This window comes from Leptodactylus fuscus, chromosome 9 (assembly GCF_031893055.1).
Source record: "Leptodactylus fuscus isolate aLepFus1 chromosome 9, aLepFus1.hap2, whole genome shotgun sequence".
Lineage (NCBI taxonomy): Eukaryota > Metazoa > Chordata > Amphibia > Anura > Leptodactylidae > Leptodactylus > Leptodactylus fuscus.
The window spans coordinates 15,255,914-15,274,763 of NC_134273.1; the positions used below are offsets into that span (position 1 = coordinate 15,255,914).

The following is an 18,850-nucleotide window of genomic DNA, read 5'->3' on the forward strand; positions in this document are numbered from 1 at the left end:
TTCTTTAGTGCCCCCACACAAGGTACATTACCCCCTTAGTGCCCCTACATTGTAATGCCCTCTTAGTGCCCTCACACACAATATACTGCCCTCACACATACTACAGCTGCCTTAGCGCCCTCATACATACTATACAGCCCCTTTAGTGTTCTCACACATAGTATCCTGCCCTTTTAGTGCCCTCACACACAGTATATTGCCCTCTTAGTGCCCTCACACACAGTATACTGCCCTCTTAGTGCCCTCACACACAGTATACTGCCCTCTTAGTGCCCTCACACACAGTATATTGCCCTCTTAGTGTCCTCACACACAGTATATTGCCCTCTTAGTGTCCTCACACATAGTATCCAGCCCTTTTAGTGCCCTCACACACAGTATATTGCCCTCTTAGTGCCCTCACACACAGTATACTGCCCTCTTAGTGACCTCACGAACAGTATATAAGCCTTAATGTCCTCACACATACTATACAGCCCCCTGAGTGCCCTCACACATAGTAATCTGCCCTCTAGTGCCCTCACACACAGTATGCTGCCCTCTTAGTTCCCTCACACACAGTGTATATAGCCCTCTTAATGTCCTCACACATACTATACAACCCCTCTTAGTGCCCTTACACACAGTATACTGCCCTCTTAGTGCCTTCACACATACTATAGAGCCCCCTTAGTGTCCTCACATATACTATACTGCCCTCTTAGTGCCGTCACACATACTATAGAGCCCCCTTAGTGTCCTCATATACTATACTGCCCTCTTAGTGATCACACATAGTATGCTGCCCCCTTATTGGCCCCCACACTTGCCTGTCACATCTGCTATCACACCCTGATGTTGCCATCATGGAGTGGCTTTAGGAGCTGCTGCTGTGACATCCCAATGCTGGCAGTATCAGGACATCATGTGAAAGTGCAGGTTAGGCTGAAAAGGAGCAAAGGGGAGCGAGGAGAGAAGAGATTTAATATTAGAACATATTGATGTAATCTAATAGGCTAATTAAAAAAAAAAATAAAAATTCTGGTTGATATATGGTTACCGGTACCCCCTGATCTATGCAGCCCCATGCAATTGCTTAGAATGATTGATGGGTAACACTGTCCCTGTATACTTATTTCCAAATCCCTTGTATAGACACATATTAAAAAAGATAGCACTCTAACTTTGTGCAGCCACCATTAGAGGGAGCTAAAGAGCTTATTGCATACAACTATCCATTTAACCTAATAATAGGACACTATACCGCAAGCTCTAATGCTCCCTCTAGCGTTGGCTGCAATTTATGCCCATGCAGAAGCTTCGGAGCAATGTTTCAGAATAAACAGCGCTCCAAATAGTATAAAGAAATATTCAAACAATAATCTTCACTGAATTTTCAATTTCATGAGAACACGCTGCTAAAATTGTAAGATCGGTCGGACTCTACCTGTTAACTATAGGACTATATTTCTGTAAATGGGATCAGGTCACCATTTCAGGTTCTCGTTTTGGGGTCGTATTTAGGAATCGCCGCTGTTTTTTTTTTATTATTGTTCAAAACTTTGGTGAAATAATAATGGGAAAAAAGAAAAAAAGTGAAGGTCACCGCGACCTAAAATAGCCGAGTCTGCAAACTTCGGCAGACATAATAAAAAAAAAAGAGCCATTTGCCTGATGGAAAGTAATAGAAGTGTTCTCATCAATGAGGCCGGCGTACAGTAAATGGTTTTATTTCACTGTTTTCGGTATTACAAAGCCGAGCTGCTTCCTATATAGAGCCAGTGGAAAAGCAATAATCCTGTAATTATAGGGGCTCTTTAACGCGCCCATTTTGCTGATTACATTTCTTTCCTATGTACAGGAGCAATATCGGTCCTTCCGCGGGACCTCGGCCAATTTCCATTTTATTTCCTCCACATTATAAACACTATTATTTTTATTGACTATTGCGGGGAAAATTCACCTGGTCTTCAGCTCCGAGGAAAAGAAATGGTCTTGTTGATTTCTTAAAAAAATATATTCCAGGCTGATGTACGACCGCTAAATACTAAGTCCTATTAAAGGGATCCTATCTTTCAAACAAACACGTCAGAATAGCCTTAAGAAAGGCTATTCGTCTCCTACCTTTCGTTGTCTTCTCCGCACCGCCGTTCGTCTAAAATCCTGGGTTTGACAGTATGTCTCGCAGCACTGGGGGCGGGCCCCAGCGTTCAAACAGCACTCGGGCGTCCCCAATGCCGCCAGAGAACTCTCCAGCGCCGCCTCCATCTTCTTCTGGAACGAGGTCTTCACCTCGTCTTCTTCCAGCGGTGTCTTCTAACTTCTAGGCCTCGGGCCTAGGGCAAGCTGACTGCGCATGCCCGCCGGCCATGAGAAAATGGCCGCTTACAATACTGTGCAAGCAGCCATTTTTCTTGTGGCTCTGAGCATGCGCAGTCGGCTTGCCCTAGGACTGAGGCCTAGAAGTTAGAAGACACCGCCAGAAGAAGACACGGTGAAGATGTAGAAAATGGAGGTGGCATTGGAGCATTCTCTTGCAGCATTAGGGACGCCCCCAGTGCTGTTTTAGCGTTGAGGCCCGCCCCCAGTGCTGCGAGAGAACTCATTTGCATACTGAGAAAAAATGGAATTTCAAGCGAATGGAGGCGCGGAGAAGACAACGAAAAGTAGGAGAAGAATAGCTTTTCTTAAGGCTATTCCAATGTGTTAGTTAGAAAAAAAGGTGTTTGAAAAATAGGATCCCTTTAAGCCCCATGAACCCTATAGGGGGAGGCAGAAAATGGTATTTTACGGCCATTGTGTGTTTTTGAGTACATTATATAACTCAAGGAACCGGAGACAAGAAATTACATGATAAAATGGAGACACAAGACCCCATGGCCGCAACGTGTAACCTCACCCAGGAAATGATAACAGTGTGGGAGTAGGGTTGAGCCGATCTTGAGATTTCAGGATCGATTTTAAAATCGATTTCTGATAATTTTCCAGCTGATCCCGATTGCGATCGTGAAATTTGCTCGATCGCCGATCTGAATCCGATCTTTTCTGATTCCGATCGCTCAACCCTAGTCAATGCTTCTCTATGGGAAAAGTCACTTTTAGGGTTGAGCCTATCTTGAGATAACCTCTGACCTCGATCCCACTGGAAAAGATCGGGATCGGATTTCCGATCACGATTGTGAAGTTTACTCAATCGCCGATCGGAATCCGATCTTTTCCAATCCCGATCGCTCAACCCTACATGGGAGTCAATGTAGTGGTGCTAGGGTATAGGTGTATACAACTCCACAGGCCAAAGGACATGGCAGGATCTCTAAGGGCTAATTCACAATGAGTTTTTTGGCAGCAGATTTTGACGCGGAATCCAGCTAAAAATTCGTCTGCCAAAACGGCTCCCATTGACTGGAAAAAAGAAGCGAGACGCCCTATACCGCAGTTGACTCAGCCGCGGTGCGAGACTCACTCACAATTAAGTTCATTCATTCGGGCCTAATTCGGAGTGGAATGCCGCAGCGGGATGACGGTGTACTGAATCAGCATTCCATCACGGCTAACCGCGCGGTATATTCACACGCGGAATCCATTTTCCACCGTGTGAACGTACCCTTATAGAGAGATTGGAAGACTACAGTATACGCACTCAGACTCAATCCCATTGGATTCCATTGGATATGATTATGAGGACCAAACCTTGATCTATATAGAGCAAATATGTCCATCTTTAGTGTGCGCGGGGCCAGCAATGAGGCAGTTTTACAGTGTAGGGTCACTAAGGGGACATCCGTGCTGTATGACAGGACATCTTTACTATATAAAGGGGGTACTAAGAAGGTAGCGTTGGTGAAGGGACATTAAGGAGGCCTCACTACTGCTTGGAGGAAACTAAGGAGACATATCTACTGTGTAGGGACCACAAAGTGGCAATCCTGTTTATGGGAAGGCACTGGAGTTGGGGCTAAAAAAGGCATCTTTACTATGTTGAAGGCACAAAGAGGATATCACTACTGTGAAGGGGACACTAAATGGGCATCCTTAATGTTTGGATCATATAGATGGCACGCTTATTGTGTGAGGGGACCCCATAAGGGCAGTATTAGTGCACACGTACCAAAGGGACATCAATACTGTGTGGAAGACACTAATGGGCATCCTTATTCCATGGATCATTAAGGGCATCTTTATTGTGCAAGGAGGTACAAAGGGGGCATCATTACTGTTTGAAGGCAATAAAGGGACAGCCTCACTGTGTATGGAGGCAATAAGGGGTCATCCTTAAATCATGGGGGCACTAAGGGTACATCTTTATTGTATAAGGCCAGTAAGGGAGCATCATTACAGTGGGGGCATTAAGGGGGCATCCTTATTACTTAGTGGGCAATACATGAGCATTCTTACTGTGTGGGGGCACTAAGGGTACATCTTTATTGTATAGGGTCAATAAGGGAGCATCCTTACTGTGGGGGCATTAAGGGGGCCTCCTTATTACTTAGTGGGCATTCTTACTGCGTGGGGACACTAAGGAGGCACGATTACTGTGTGTTACACCAAGATGGAGACTAGATAGGATTAGGCATCCATGGACAGGGATTGGATGTGCTTAGGGTCATGACTTGACATAGAAAGGTCTAAGCTGCAGAAGTTGACCCTCTTTCCATTCTTGGACATTTGGGAGGATGGACAATGATACAATGTTGCAATTCTCCCAATTGAATAATTGAAATGTTCTCATTGTGGGAACAACATCTTGCAAAATTACATAAGGGATCCCATAAAAACCAAAATATTTTGTAGGGTAGAAATTTGGAATGAATTTGTAAGCGGTGCCAGCGTTCCTCCATCACGCCTTAATCATGCAGTGTATAGAAATAGAAGAGATTATGAAGCAGCTCAGCCATTTCCATTAGTGAGTGCAGGTTGCTTGTGGGCCTGCCAGGCATTCAGTGCGTTGGCCATAATTGACTGTCTCCCAGCCTTAGCCAAGCTGAGAAACAATGTTCTATTAACCACTGACAGACACATTGAAAAGATTACTCTCCTTAAAGCATCTGTCAGCCCTGATTGATTTACCAAGCGCCGCCGACTCAAAAGGTTTCAAGTGCAGATACAATTTTGTAGGCATTTATCACACCAAACTAAAAAGAAATCCCCATTATATTAATAATGCACGGGGCTGTGACATGCAAACCGGCCACATCGGCTTAATAACTTGTTTGCTGTGAAATGGGATTCACTTTGGAGATGGTTTCATTTATCTGAATCTCCCCTAAATGAGTCGCAGCTCAAAGGGATTTAGTTCTGCGGCTTAAGAATAGAATCCGGGGCCGAGCAACAGGTGGAGGAAACCGGGATCTGAAATATGGGAGCCCAAAGGGGCCCAAAGGGGCCAGGCCGCCTCCGGAGCTCTGCAGCTAAAGTGATTGTCACGGAGCAAAGGTATACGTCTTCCTCCGGATGGTCTTTTGAATCAACACGGACGCAAGAGGTCGGGAGACAACAGCAATTTATTGTAATCCACAAAGTTAGTAGCCGGCGGCGGTCACATCAACCGTAATAACAATAAGTCCACAGAAGTCACAATCCAATGATAACTTTGGTTCCTTGGTCCTGTAACTATATCCTGGCTCTCTGCAGAGCTGTGCACAGGCCGGCTAACACATACTAACTGCTAGCTATATACTATATACTAAGACTGTTACACCTATATCTGTGGGGGGAAGGGCTGAGTCACAGATCCTTCCCCCCTCACCTATACCAAGGAGAGCAGACTCCCTGTCTACTATGGACAATGCACAGTCCAACATCTTCTTGGAGACACTGATCAGATTATCTCCACCCATTGTCCTCACTAGTTAGAGGTATTTGCATACAATGTGCTAACACACTAGACCCTAATCAGCCAACTACACACTGATGTATATAACAGGTTAGAGAATACATTCCACATGAAATATATATTACACATTGCCTATTGCCGGACTCTAACCATCCCGTGACAGTGATCTTATAGCGTCATCCCGGTCAGTAGATTCCCATACATGGAAACCCCAAGCCATGAACGTAAACTCCTATATACAGTCAGTGGACTCCTATATACAGTCAGTAAACTACTATATACAGACAGTGGACTCCTATATACAGTCAGTAGATTCTCATACATGGATACACCGAGCCATGAACGTAGACTCCTATATACAGTCAGAAGACTCCTATATACAGTCAGTGGACTCCTATATACAGTCAGTGGACTCCTATATACAGTCAGTAGATTACCATAAATGGAAACACCGAGCCATGAACGTAGACTCCTATATACAGTCAGTAAACTACTATATACAGTCAGTGGACTCCTATATACAGTCAGTAAACCACTATATACAGTCAGTGGACTCCTATATACAGTCAGTAGACTCCTATATACAGTCAGTAGAGCCCTATATACAGTCAGTAGATTCCTCTACATGGAAACACAGAGCCATGAACATAGACTCCTATATACAGTCAGTAAACTACTATATACAGTCAGTGGACTCCTATATACAGTCAGTGGACTCCTATATACAGTCAGTAGATTCCATACATGGAAACACAGAGCCATGAACGTAGACTCCTATACACAGTCAGTAAACTACTATATACAGTCAGTGGACTCCTATATACAGTCAGTAGATTCCATACATGGAAACACAGAGCCATGAACGTAGACTCCTATACACAGTCAGTAAACTACTATATACAGTCAGTGGACTCCTATATACAGTCAATGGACTCCTATATACAGTCAGTAGATTCCTATACATGGAAACACAGAGCCATGAACATAGACTCCTATATACAGTCAGTAAACTACTATATACAGTCAGTGGACTCCTATATACAGTCAGTAGATTCCATACATGGAAACACAGAGCCATGAACGTAGACTCCTATACACAGTCAGTAAACTACTATATACAGTCAATGGACTCCTATATACAGTCAGTAGATTCCTATACATGGAAACACAGAGCCATGAATGTAGACTCCTACATAAAGTTAGTAGACTCCTATATACAGTCAGTGGATTCCTATATACAGTCAGTGGACTCCTATATACAGTCAGCAGATTCCTATACACAGAAACACAGAGCCATGAACGTAGACTCCTATATACAGTCAGTAGACTCCAATATACAATCAGTAGACTTCTATATATAGTCAGTAGACTTCTATATACAGAGCCATGAAATCAATAGACTCCCATAAACAGCACCATGAATTCTATGTATTAGTATATTCAGTAGACTCCTATATACATTTAGTAGACTCCAATATACAGTGCCATGGATGTGATGTATATACTGTAATATATATATATATATATATATATATATATATATATATATATGTATATATATATCTGCAGCGGTATATATCTGCAGCGGTATATATCTGCAGCAGTATACATTATATATATATTTGGGGGGGGGGGAACAATATGGCTGCAATTGTTACAGGGATCACTATAACACACCTGTGGTCACATTGATCACTGACAAGGATCTTCGTTCTGCGTCAGGTGTATTATATACAGTGCTTACTGTAATATATTAGGACTATTCACAGCCATATAACCACAGAACTCTGCAGTGATGGATAATATGCCTACAGTTTGCAATAGGAGGGCATTATGCAATATATATATATATATATATATATATATATATATATATATATATATATATGATATCTATATACTCCAGACGCACAACCTGCCCTTCAGCTGTAGGTCTCATTTCTAATGTATTAGATCTTCCCAGGGATGTTTTCATATATTCAAAGGTCACTTTATTGGGTTTCTCGGTGCAGTTCATCACCGAAAGTAGATTTATTCCAGCTGTAGGGTGCGATGTAATGTAATACTGCGCTACTTTATAATGAGATCTACACGCTATGTGCTCGCATGGAGACAATGTCCTTGTTCACATGGTGACTAGCCTTAATAATCTGCTAATACATGTATGGGGATGGGATTATACATCAGCATTATTGTATTTATGCACATATGGCGCCAACATATTCCATAGCAGTGCACAGAGATCACTGGGCCACAACTCTAAAGTCCAAATTAGTCTAGCAGTATGTTCTATGAAGCGTGGGAGGAAATCAGAGAACCCCGGAGGAAACCAATGCAAACAATGGGAGAACCTAGGAACACCATGAAGTTGTCACCTGAGATGGATACAAACCCAAATGGGGTAATGGAAATAACCGGTGCAAAAAGTCGTTTGCATGTTATTTGCAGCTAAAATTGTGACATGAGGCTGACTATACATCAAGAACCCTTCACATAGTGGATTTTTTTACTGGAGTAGACCCTAAGGCCCCATGAACATGACTGTAATTCGGGTCCATGTGCTATCCATTATAACAGCATACAGAACCATGCATTTCATTGTCCCCATGCATGCAGATGTATTCTTTACGGATACCGAATTTCAGGGTTTGGGATTTTTTATTTGGTACAATGGCAAAATTTTGCAGCAAATTTCCTTTTTTGGTCCATGTCACTGGTATAACTGCAGGCCCATGAGCCCAATAGGTCCCCTCACCACCCTAGGGTGTATTAAATGTCTTTGATCTCCTTTGATGTAAATTGTAAATTTATTCCCCCTGCCCTCTGGTGCACTGGACAGAAACAGGGGAAGAAGATTTATGATACAAATCAGCAGCCTATAGTGAAGGAAGGATACTATGGAGAGGTGATGGCACCATAGGGGGCACGGTGATTGGGTGTGGGGCACTGACGAGGCATGGGAATGATGGGAAGCTTGTGTCTACAGATACGTTATCTTCATGGCCGTGTGGGTCCACATAGAGAAGGAAAGGGAAATGCAAAATGTGCAGATGAGACGTGGTTGACTGCTTACTGCTCAGAATATCATCTTTCAATCTGTATGCAAGTGAGCTGTTTGGTGTACCAGGGGTGTGGCTGGAACCGACTCATTGAGGTGTCTGTAAGAGTCTTCTAGACATGTTCTGTGCAGGGAAGGGGAAGAGATAAAATGTGACATCATCTATTGTCAGTAATGACATCATGATGGGTCACTGGGGGTTTTATCTATTGAGCTCCTGCAAAGAAAACCAATATAGAATTGGCAAGTGTCTGTCTATTATTAGGCTAAGTGGTCAGAGTTGAAATTACAGGATTTATTACATTTTAAAAAAAATATAAAGAAAAAAATTATAAAAAATTCTTAACACATATATTTAACATAAAAACTTTAAAAAGTAGGTCATTTTTGGTGATGCATTCCCTTTAATGTTATTTTTTCCTTTCCACCATTATCGCACCTATGCCCCAGCGTGTCTACACCCCCACAATCGCCATCTTCTTTGGCCCGGACTCGGCGTACAGCTCTCTGCTCTGTATTCTAATCACAGGATTGTCACAATATACTAAGCACAGACTGAATGATTTTCACTTCTACTTTAATCTCGTCTCTGCCTCGGAGATCCTCCGGAGCCCGTATCTCTTTAAAAGGATGAATTGTCAGCTGCTGACAGAAAAACTCGGCGCATTATATTACCCATCCTGTGCTGCACTTAACAAAGTTGTAGTGGTTTGTTAACCTTGACGTTTTCTCCCTCCAGTGAGTGGATAAGTGAATGGTACAGAGCTGGACATAACCTGCTTAGAGATGGTTGATTTACACTCTAAACAGCTTTGGAACCTGGACGTCAGCGAAACGGAGGGCGGCCGTATATCTTGTGGTCTGGCTACGTTGCAAAAAAACAAGACCAAGGTCACAAAGCAATGATGGGGGAGGATTATCCGTTATGTCATAGGATGCGTTGAGAGCGGTGACCCTCACGAAACTCGTTTGGCAATATTCGGGAGGTTGCTGATATTTATAATAAGCGGAGGCCGAGGGGAGGTACAAAATAATAATATACCTTCCCTCATGTCTTCTGGGATCCCTCGTAGCATCCTAGACTCTATCATGGCCATCTTCCATGCTCTTGGGTGACGTGATGGGGACGCCAATGTCATGATGCCCTTGAGACCCGTCACATCACAGCAAAAGCTGGAAGAACACCAAAGATAAAATAAGTCAAAGAATTAGATTTACTTTGTAACTTTTTTAGATTTAAGAAGATTTTTTATTATTATTTAAAGGAGGTGTAGCAAAAAAGTAATTATATACTTGTATCCAGCCCTCCATTGTCCACCATCGATGTCCGTTCAGTCCTTGCGTCGTGTCCTGGATGCCAGAAGTCTTGCACCCCATGTGACTACTGAAACCAATCAGTGGCCTCAGTGGTCAGTGACGATACCCACATACATCACTGGCTCCTTATCAGTGGTCACGTAGGGTGCAGGCCTTCCAGCACCCAGGACATAGCACCAGGACCCCAACCACAGAATGCGGGGGATAGGTGAGTATGATTTTTCCTGGACAACCCTCTGGGCTAACGTTCCTTTCTTGTTGCAAATGTTGCTATGTTTTTGAGCCAAGGCCAAGAATGGATTGCACAGAAAGGAAAAATATTAGAACTTCCTATGTATTTCCCATTCCTTTTATAGTCATTCTTGGTTTTGGCTCCAAAAAAATGCAGCAAAATTTGCAACAAAAAAAATCTGCATTTCTGAAGTCTTAGGCTAAGGCCCCACATTACAGAAACGCAACTTTTTTTGTTGCAGTTTTTTGAGCCAAAGGCAGAAGTGGACTGGGCAGAAGTTAGAAGTATAAGAACTTCCTATATGTTTCCCATTCCTTTTGTAGTCATTTTTGGCTTTGGCTCAAAAAATCGCAACAAAATCTGCAACAAAAAAAGTTGTGTTTCTGCAATGTGGGGCCTAAGCCTAAGAATTCAGAAATGCAGATTTTTTTGTTGCAAATTTTGTTGCATTTTGCTGAGTTTCAGGAGCTGCATGGTGGCTCAGTGATTAGCACTGCAGCCTTTCAGTGCTGGAGTCCTGGGTTTGAATCCTGCCAGGAACAACATCTGCAAGGAGTTTGTATGTTCTCCCTGTGCTTGCATGGATTTGCTCCCATTCTACAAAGACATACTGATAGCGGAAAAAATATGCATTGTGATCCCTATATGGGGCTCACAGTCTACATTAAAGTGGGGCATTAGTCTAAGGCTGACGCCCCAGGTTGCAGAAAAGCTGTTTTTCCTTTATTGTTGCAGCAGATTTTGCTGCGGTTCTTTGAGCCAAACCCAGCAATGGCTACAAAGGTAATGGGAAGTATATAGGAATCTCAAACTCTTCCCTTCTGCTCAATCCACCATTGAATATGACTTAAAAAATTGCCGCAAAAACTGCAAAAAAACAAGGTGCGTCAATGCTATATAAGGCTTTAGCCTAATGGTGGCAATGCTCTTCATCGTGTTCCATATCACATGATCATGTTGCTTGCATCAGTCCACTTCACGCCACTTTAATATCTATAATTCATTGCCCCCTATCTATTATTCTCATTCGTCCTCCGCTATCCCCGTGCACCCGTCCCACTGCACCATGACATTCTTTGCAGGCTCCACAGTGCCACGTTGACTAGCAGGTCCGTCGCTGGACAAGTCGAGCGTGCAGACCACTTTGCAATATTTTCTGGGACAATTGAAAAATAAATACAGTTCAATCTGTTAACAAAAAAAAAAGAGCTTCCCGGGGCCAATTTTGATATTTTCTAGTCTAAAGCTCCAGCCACTTGTTCTGTCCTGTGGGCACAAGGCTCTTCTTGGCCATGCTGATACAACACGCAGATTTTTGCAGGCGTGTATTGGTGACAGAGACTAACAGACTGTAAAAGATGTGTGTTTTTCCCAGTTCCTCTACTAGGAACATAGCCCTGAAGAAAAACTGAAATAAATAGGACAGCCTTGTCATATGGTGGCAGAGAGTCCAATCCTGCCTGACCTCGGGGTGTTGTTTTAAAATTAACTGCCAGAGCCGGGCGCACGGAACGTGAAATTGGAATTTACCACTTATATGTCATTTATTCAGCGTCTGCTCCATTTTAAGTTCCCCAAGGTGGTATCCATCAGGGGTCTGCGCTGCCAGAGATAGCCCGTAATTTATGAGATGCAAACAGTAATATGGAACTGCAGCAGATACGGGGTTAAAGCTCGGCACTAAGGGGTTAATACTTAGATGGATTCTTGTACGCCTAGATGTGTATATAATATATACATCACATTTCTGATAAATTGGTAGATATTTGCAGCACATAAACCTGCAAATTTACCTATAGGTACAGATGCTATAGATGCCTATAGGTGACCCCGGAGCAATAAGTATATATGTATGCACTCAATGATCCATATACATGTATACGTTTGTACCCTTTATGGTAACATTGGATCGTGGAGTTTTATCTCTACCGCTACCCCCATAAATTTATATTGCTACCATAGGACTTAATAGGCATCCGCGAGAGTCCTTGGAGACTCTGAGATGTGTATTGGGGGTTTTAGTTCTATCGATAAAAGTGAAGTCTCATCTTGTATATCAAGTTTATTTGGGCCATTTTTTGAGACATTGGAATTATTCTATTGATTTTTCGACCTACTTTGGATCTTTGCCGCCATATCTGGCCATCATTTTGCTGCCATGATGAAAGGAGGTGAAGAACATCTGAGGTGGATGACCTTAGGTTGTCCATTCTCCGTCTATGTCACGGTAGCCTTTCATTTTGGCAACTTCTGTTCTGACCTTAACAATAGTCCATGACGAGTCTTCTTCTCACCACTATGAAGGTATTGTGTTCTTCATCTCTCTGCCCCAAGGTCAAGCCTATGGCCAAATGAATGAGTCTTCCCCGTCCTCCATATATCAGTGACAGAGAGGGAGGACTGGTAATAATTCTGGTTATCTATGGACTTGTCCATGACCAAGGCGCTGGAGTCCAGGTTTTATTACTGACTCTCTTCTCTCTTATCTGACAATGTTGACCAGACATACTCTAAGGGTCCATTTACCCAGATCTACCGCCATGAAGGTCCAAGAAAAACACCAACAATGACCCAAGATGGCTAAAATTATTCAGACCAGATTTAACAAGATATACGTATACTGTATGGATTCTCTTTAAGGTGTCGTCCAAATCCAGACTGGCTCCACCCTGCAGTCCAGCCATCGAAGATGTAATGGAGGAGGACAATGTCTTCTCCAATGCTTCAACGACAGCAGATCTGTGCAGAACTACTACTGGGGACTGTCATATAATCTCCTGATGCTAGACACTGTCTGGACATTAATAATGTAGGCCGCCAGCTTTGGGTTTGGCACGTGCTACATCTGTACTGTATTATCTAAGGAATAAATGTCATGGGAGATGATCTGGGAAAATTCCAATAGTCTGACCTCAAATGATCCAGAAGTCTCTATGGTTAGACATACAAGCAAGTCAATAAGATCAGACCTGCAGGATTCCGTGGCCATGGTGGGAATGTTTAATGTTTGAAGCGCCATGGGGGTTAAATTTTAATGTCTGAAGGGCCCTTGGGAGGGCTACAGGTTAATGTCTAAGGGGCCACTGGGGAGGACAGATTGATGTATGAGGGGTCACTGTGAGGACATTTTATGGGTGCTTTTGACTGTGTGATGGGTCATTGAGGAGCATTATATTGTATGGGTCCATTAAGGAGGCATTACACTATGTGAGGGCCACTACGGGGCATTATACTATGTGGGTCTATTATAATTTGTGTGGGTCAAGTATGTCTAAGTGGAGTGGATGGGGGGCTGACTTAAAGAAAACCCAAAAACCTTGCAATGGGCCTACCAAAGTGTTAAACCATCTTTGGTCCCAGGAAGGGTGACTAGACAACCTCAGCTTGCCATGTATAAAGTATCAGGGTAGATTTTACATTTTAACCTAATTATTTTTTCTTTTATAGTCAAGCACTTCCTTCAACCGAGACACGATGAAAGCCGGAACTGGCAGAAGATTTCTTGGAGGTCTTCTGGACAACTCTTCATATTGTTACACCTTGGAAGTCTCCTTCTATAGCTACATGCTGAGCGGAGCCTCCTCAGCTATTCCTTACACCGAGGAATCTTGTATCCTTTTAGAACAAGGGTTCGACATAGAAACCTGGTAAGGAGGAACTAAAGGTAAGGAAGATCATGCGTGTGCGGGTACCAATGGCACCAGATAAAGCAACAAAACATACACCAATGCTAGAAGAATTTATGGATCTTGATCCTGTTCCCAATAATTCTCCTAATTCTCAATAATTTAGAGAGTTTATTATTCATGCAGTTGACTAGAGACTAAAGCTTTATTGGCCACCATTGAAGACATTGGTTTTTGTAAGATGGTGGAAGCCACCCCATCCACAAGTATGGTCGTAGATGGGTGACATGTTGGGGTCTCACCCCCGCTGGACTGTGGTACGGTTTATGTTCTGAATTGTAGATGTGTCTTATCCAACACTATAACTGTGAGGAATGACACTGCGTCCTTGTACCATTGCTGAGCTATGTTTTATGCTACTGCTGAGTCATGGCGCCATCTTGGATTAAGCATTTTCTTGGAATAGGGCGGCACAATGATTGTCCTAAATGGGCAGAACCCAGCTACACCTTTTGGCTATACACCAGGCAGTATCCTTATTGCACCGCTTAAGGTACAGCCTTCATATGTTTCAGTCAGACACTTTTTAGTCATGTCAGGTGGTGTAACTAAAGTCTTGTGGGCCCCGGTGTAATCTTTTGTCCGGGAGCCCCTACCTCATCCCTACACTTGATAGTGATGGTTACGGGAGCTAAGACGTTTAATAAACCTTAGTGTGGTTAGGGGTAATCTGTGGGTCTCCTTGGTTTATGGGTCAGATGGAAGCTGCAATCTCAAAACTGATACCAGTGCTTATGGGCTCCCAAGGCTCCTGGGCCCCGATGCGACTGCACCATCTGCACCCCCTCAAGTTATGCCCCTGGTTGGAACTCTGCTGCAGTCACCCATCAGTGCAGTGTGTTTCTGTGCCAGTCTTGGATTGGAACCTTGAGTTCACCCAAAAATTAGTGTAACGGACCTGAGACGTGAGACCCATTGGAGATGACGCAAACCCCTATGTGAGCTGGGCCTTGGGACACTCTCTCTCTCTGCCTCCTTGGTGACGTCAGTTGCTCTCCTGTGATGTCATGCACCCGGGGTCACTGTGCATGCCTATGATTGGGCCTAGGTGCATGATGTCATAGTAGAGCCCCAGATGTCTCTGAGGAGGCCCAAAAAGAGGAAACAGAAGGTGAGTATGAAAGCTTCTTTTGGTCACCTCTACTGGTGTTCCACCAATTATACCTATTAGGCTTCTTCAGACCCCAAAGTACAATGTGGCAGCCAGAAGTGAACCACCATTTGTTATCCTGGTTGAAACCAGTTCCTTAAGAAACCGATTCACCCATCTCTAGTGTTGATCATAGTGAAAACCTTGTGTGACCGAATAGGTCTCACACCCCAAATCCCCACTCTTTATGCCCAATTCCTCCACACGTCCCAGAATAAACCTTACAATACGAGGAACCTGTAGCTCCTTTTACATGAAGACTCTACAAAGTGCATAATATCAAATTTCATCTTCCTGGAAGAAAGTTATTTTTTTTTCTGCACCATTTCCAGGCTGCGAGGGATCAACCGGGCTTATGCAGATCAGAGTTTATCTGGTAGACTTTATACACTGCGTCCATCCACAGTCGGAAGGCTCGAGCCATGTTGGAGATCAGTCAGATTACTGGAAGCCTGGATTACAGCACTATGAGGTCTGGAGGTAAAAAAAAAAATGACCCTGCTTAGCAAAGATCAGCAAATAAAGCAGGTGAGTTAGCGGACGGGCGCCGGAAATTCCATCAATGAGAAGCAGATTCTCCGCCGCTAATTTGATTTGCAACAAGACAGACACTTCTGGCTGTGATATCTCCTCCTGTCATAGTCATTTCTCTTCTTATTCTTCTGTGAGGCAGCATTTCATGTCCCAGCGCAGATAGAGTCACACTAGCTGAGAATCACGGCAGCCGCAATGTATCCAGATTAAATCTCCATTTCTTTCTGACATGAAATATCAGATCGGTGGCACCTCCATGTTCTACTATTTACAGTCTATGGCAATGATCCGGGCAGCGTTCTCGTAATTTGCTGGACATGAAATGATTTTTTTTTTTTACTGCTATCCCTGGATGAACAAGGGAAATAAGTTCTGCCCTGGGAATTAGGGGAGGGGGGCAGGGTTCGAACTACCAGACATAGCTTTTACTATGGGGCCTAACAATTATGGGGGCCTATCTACACTCAGATAGAAGAGGTGGTCAGTGCTGACTATGGAGGATAGACTGATGGTAGTTCCCTTCTAAATTTTACTATAGGACCCCATGGTCTCCCATTGTGCACATTATACTGTATCTGCAGCATTAGGCCCCGTTCCGGATTTTGGTGCTGCCCCCTCACAATAGCGGTCTATGTAGACCGCTAGCTTACTTTTTTCCATGAGCGGCATGTTGCATGAACCGAGTTGCCCTTTCTTCAGGCGGATTCCGCGGCTGATGCAGCCCCGGCGTCCGGTCTAGGCTAGGCCCATTCATTTGGGCCTACTCTGTCAAAATCAGGACCAAAATACGCCCCCTTGCCCCGTGTGAATTAGGCCTTACATCTGGTACCGTTGTATAATCTTCCCAGGAGTCCTGTAAGGACTTGCTCAGAAATCCAGCTCCTTACCATATAGCGGATATATCATCGAGTTCAGCTTGTCTCCATCATATCCAGGACAGCAAAAACTATCGCTTTAAGCAGGAGTAAATTGATTTTCCACATCCCCAGATCTGACTGATATTAGTAATACCCCCATCTGATACAAGCCCCCCCCCTTCCCCCTTGGCGGCCATTGTCTACTGAAATTCTAAAAAAGGCTTGGAATAAAAAAAAAAAATAATAATGTTAAATAATAAATTTGATTTTATGAAAAACAAATTACCTTCATTTCTCCTTTAAAAGAAAATGTCAGAGAAATGTCAGCTATAATAAAATGTCTCCGCCATGAAAGATCACTTTGAATATTTGACGAATGTACGTATGTAAATGTCTCCATAATGTGACAGTAGAAAATTAAGTGAATTCATATTCGGGCTCCATTATATTACTATTCTGCTTTGTAAGCCATATTCGCATGGTGGGGACGGCTCATGACGATAGCGTGAAGGTCTGTGGCCCTATATGTGCATTCATTATACAGGCTTGTATATGGGCCCGGGTCTGCCTTACCTTGTATGCTAGATTTTGCAAGGTTCACCAACTCTCTAAGCAGTTCTTCAGTCGGCCTTCCTTGGTCTACTTTTGATAGTAGGTACGAAGATCCCACAAGAGCGCAGGTATCATCAAGGGGTGATGACTAGAGATGAGCAAGTAGTATTCGATCGAGTAGGTATTCGACCGAATACTACGGTATTCGAAATACTCGTACTCGATCGAGTATCACTCGCTGTTCAAATGTAAAAGTTCGATGCAGAAAAAGCATTGATTGGCCGAATGCTATACAGTCGGCCAATCAATGGTAGGTTCTTCTCCTACCTTTAGAAGTCTTCTCCATGCAGCTTCCCCGCGGCGTCTTCCAGCTCTTCATTCACTCTGCCAGGCATCGGGCCTGGGCAGAGCCGACTGCGCATGTCTGCCTGTAGTGCGGGCATGCGCAGTCGGCTCTGCCTAGGCCCGATACCTGGCAGAGTGAATTCAGAGCCTGAAGATGCCGCGGGGAAGCTGCACGGAGAAGACTTCTCACTCGTGGACTTGGTAAGTATAATTTGATCGAACGTTGCCTACCCCTGAAACGAGCATTTTCCCTCCATAGACTATAATAGGGTTCGATATTCCATTCGAGTAGTCGAATATTGAGGGGCTACTCGAAACGAATATCGAACCTCGAACATTTTACTGTTCGCACATCTCTAGTGATGACGTCAGTGCTTCCGGCATGTCCACTGAGGCCCAATAAAAGGCCTCCGCAGTGACCTGGGGACTGGAAACAAATTTTCCCAATGAACTCTCTGAATATTTGTGAACCACATCTCTTGGGGCTTGCCCATCTCTACCAGGACCCTGTCACTAGATATTCAGTTGTAGAAATGAATCGAAATCAACCCGAACATTCCAAATTGTTAATTTTTTGTGACGCTCAGCGTGCCCATGTTACCACTGAGGCCCTCCGTGGTGACCCTGGTCACATGATGTCATAGAAGAAGTGTGAGGAGGAAGATATAGAGCACCGGATGCTGCGAAGAGACCCAGAAGAGGTAATGGTAGATGAGTATAAGGCCAGATGGCGTAAACGCCACGGTTTGACTTTTCAGTCACTGGCAAATCCAATACGCGCAGAGGAAATGCTGCAATTTCCAAAACCGTTGCGGTTTTGTACATCGCAACAGGTCAATTATACCTACAGAAATGCCATCTGTTTTCCTATAGGTGTAATGGATAAGGAAACCTCTGCAGACTTTCTGAGAAAAGTGCTACGGCAAAAAACACGATGCTATTTTTTTTTTTTTTGCTGTGGCCTAAATCTGTTTTTTTAGTTTTGTCACCTCCTCTAATCCTGCACCCAGACCAGAGAGTATAATAATTTCCCATCTGGTTTTATCTGAAAAAGTTTGGAGCCAGCCAAACACGAGATGAAACAAATTTCCTGGGGTTCGCCCATCTTTATTGAGTTGTCTTTCCTTGGATCACTTTTGGTAGGAAGTAGGGTTGAGCTGATCTTGAGATTTCTGGATCGATTTTAAAATCCGATTTCCAATCATTTTCCAGCCGATCCCGATCGTGAAAGTTGCTCGATCGCCGATCGGAATCTGATATTTTCCGAACCCGATCACTCAAACCTAGTCAATGCTTCTCTATGGCAA

The 18,850-nt window shown here is 43.6% G+C and overlaps 1 protein-coding gene across 1 annotated transcript in view; it reads left to right on the plus strand.

Annotated features, from left to right (window-relative positions):
* Positions 1-18,850, plus strand: part of AGBL4 (AGBL carboxypeptidase 4) — a 966,914-nt gene that overhangs the window by 873,690 nt on the left and 74,374 nt on the right. The window contains exon 11 of the mRNA XM_075286245.1: positions 13,867-14,029. Coding sequence (XP_075142346.1) covers positions 13,867-14,029 — 163 coding nt within the window. The remainder of the gene's footprint in view (positions 1-13,866; positions 14,030-18,850) is intronic.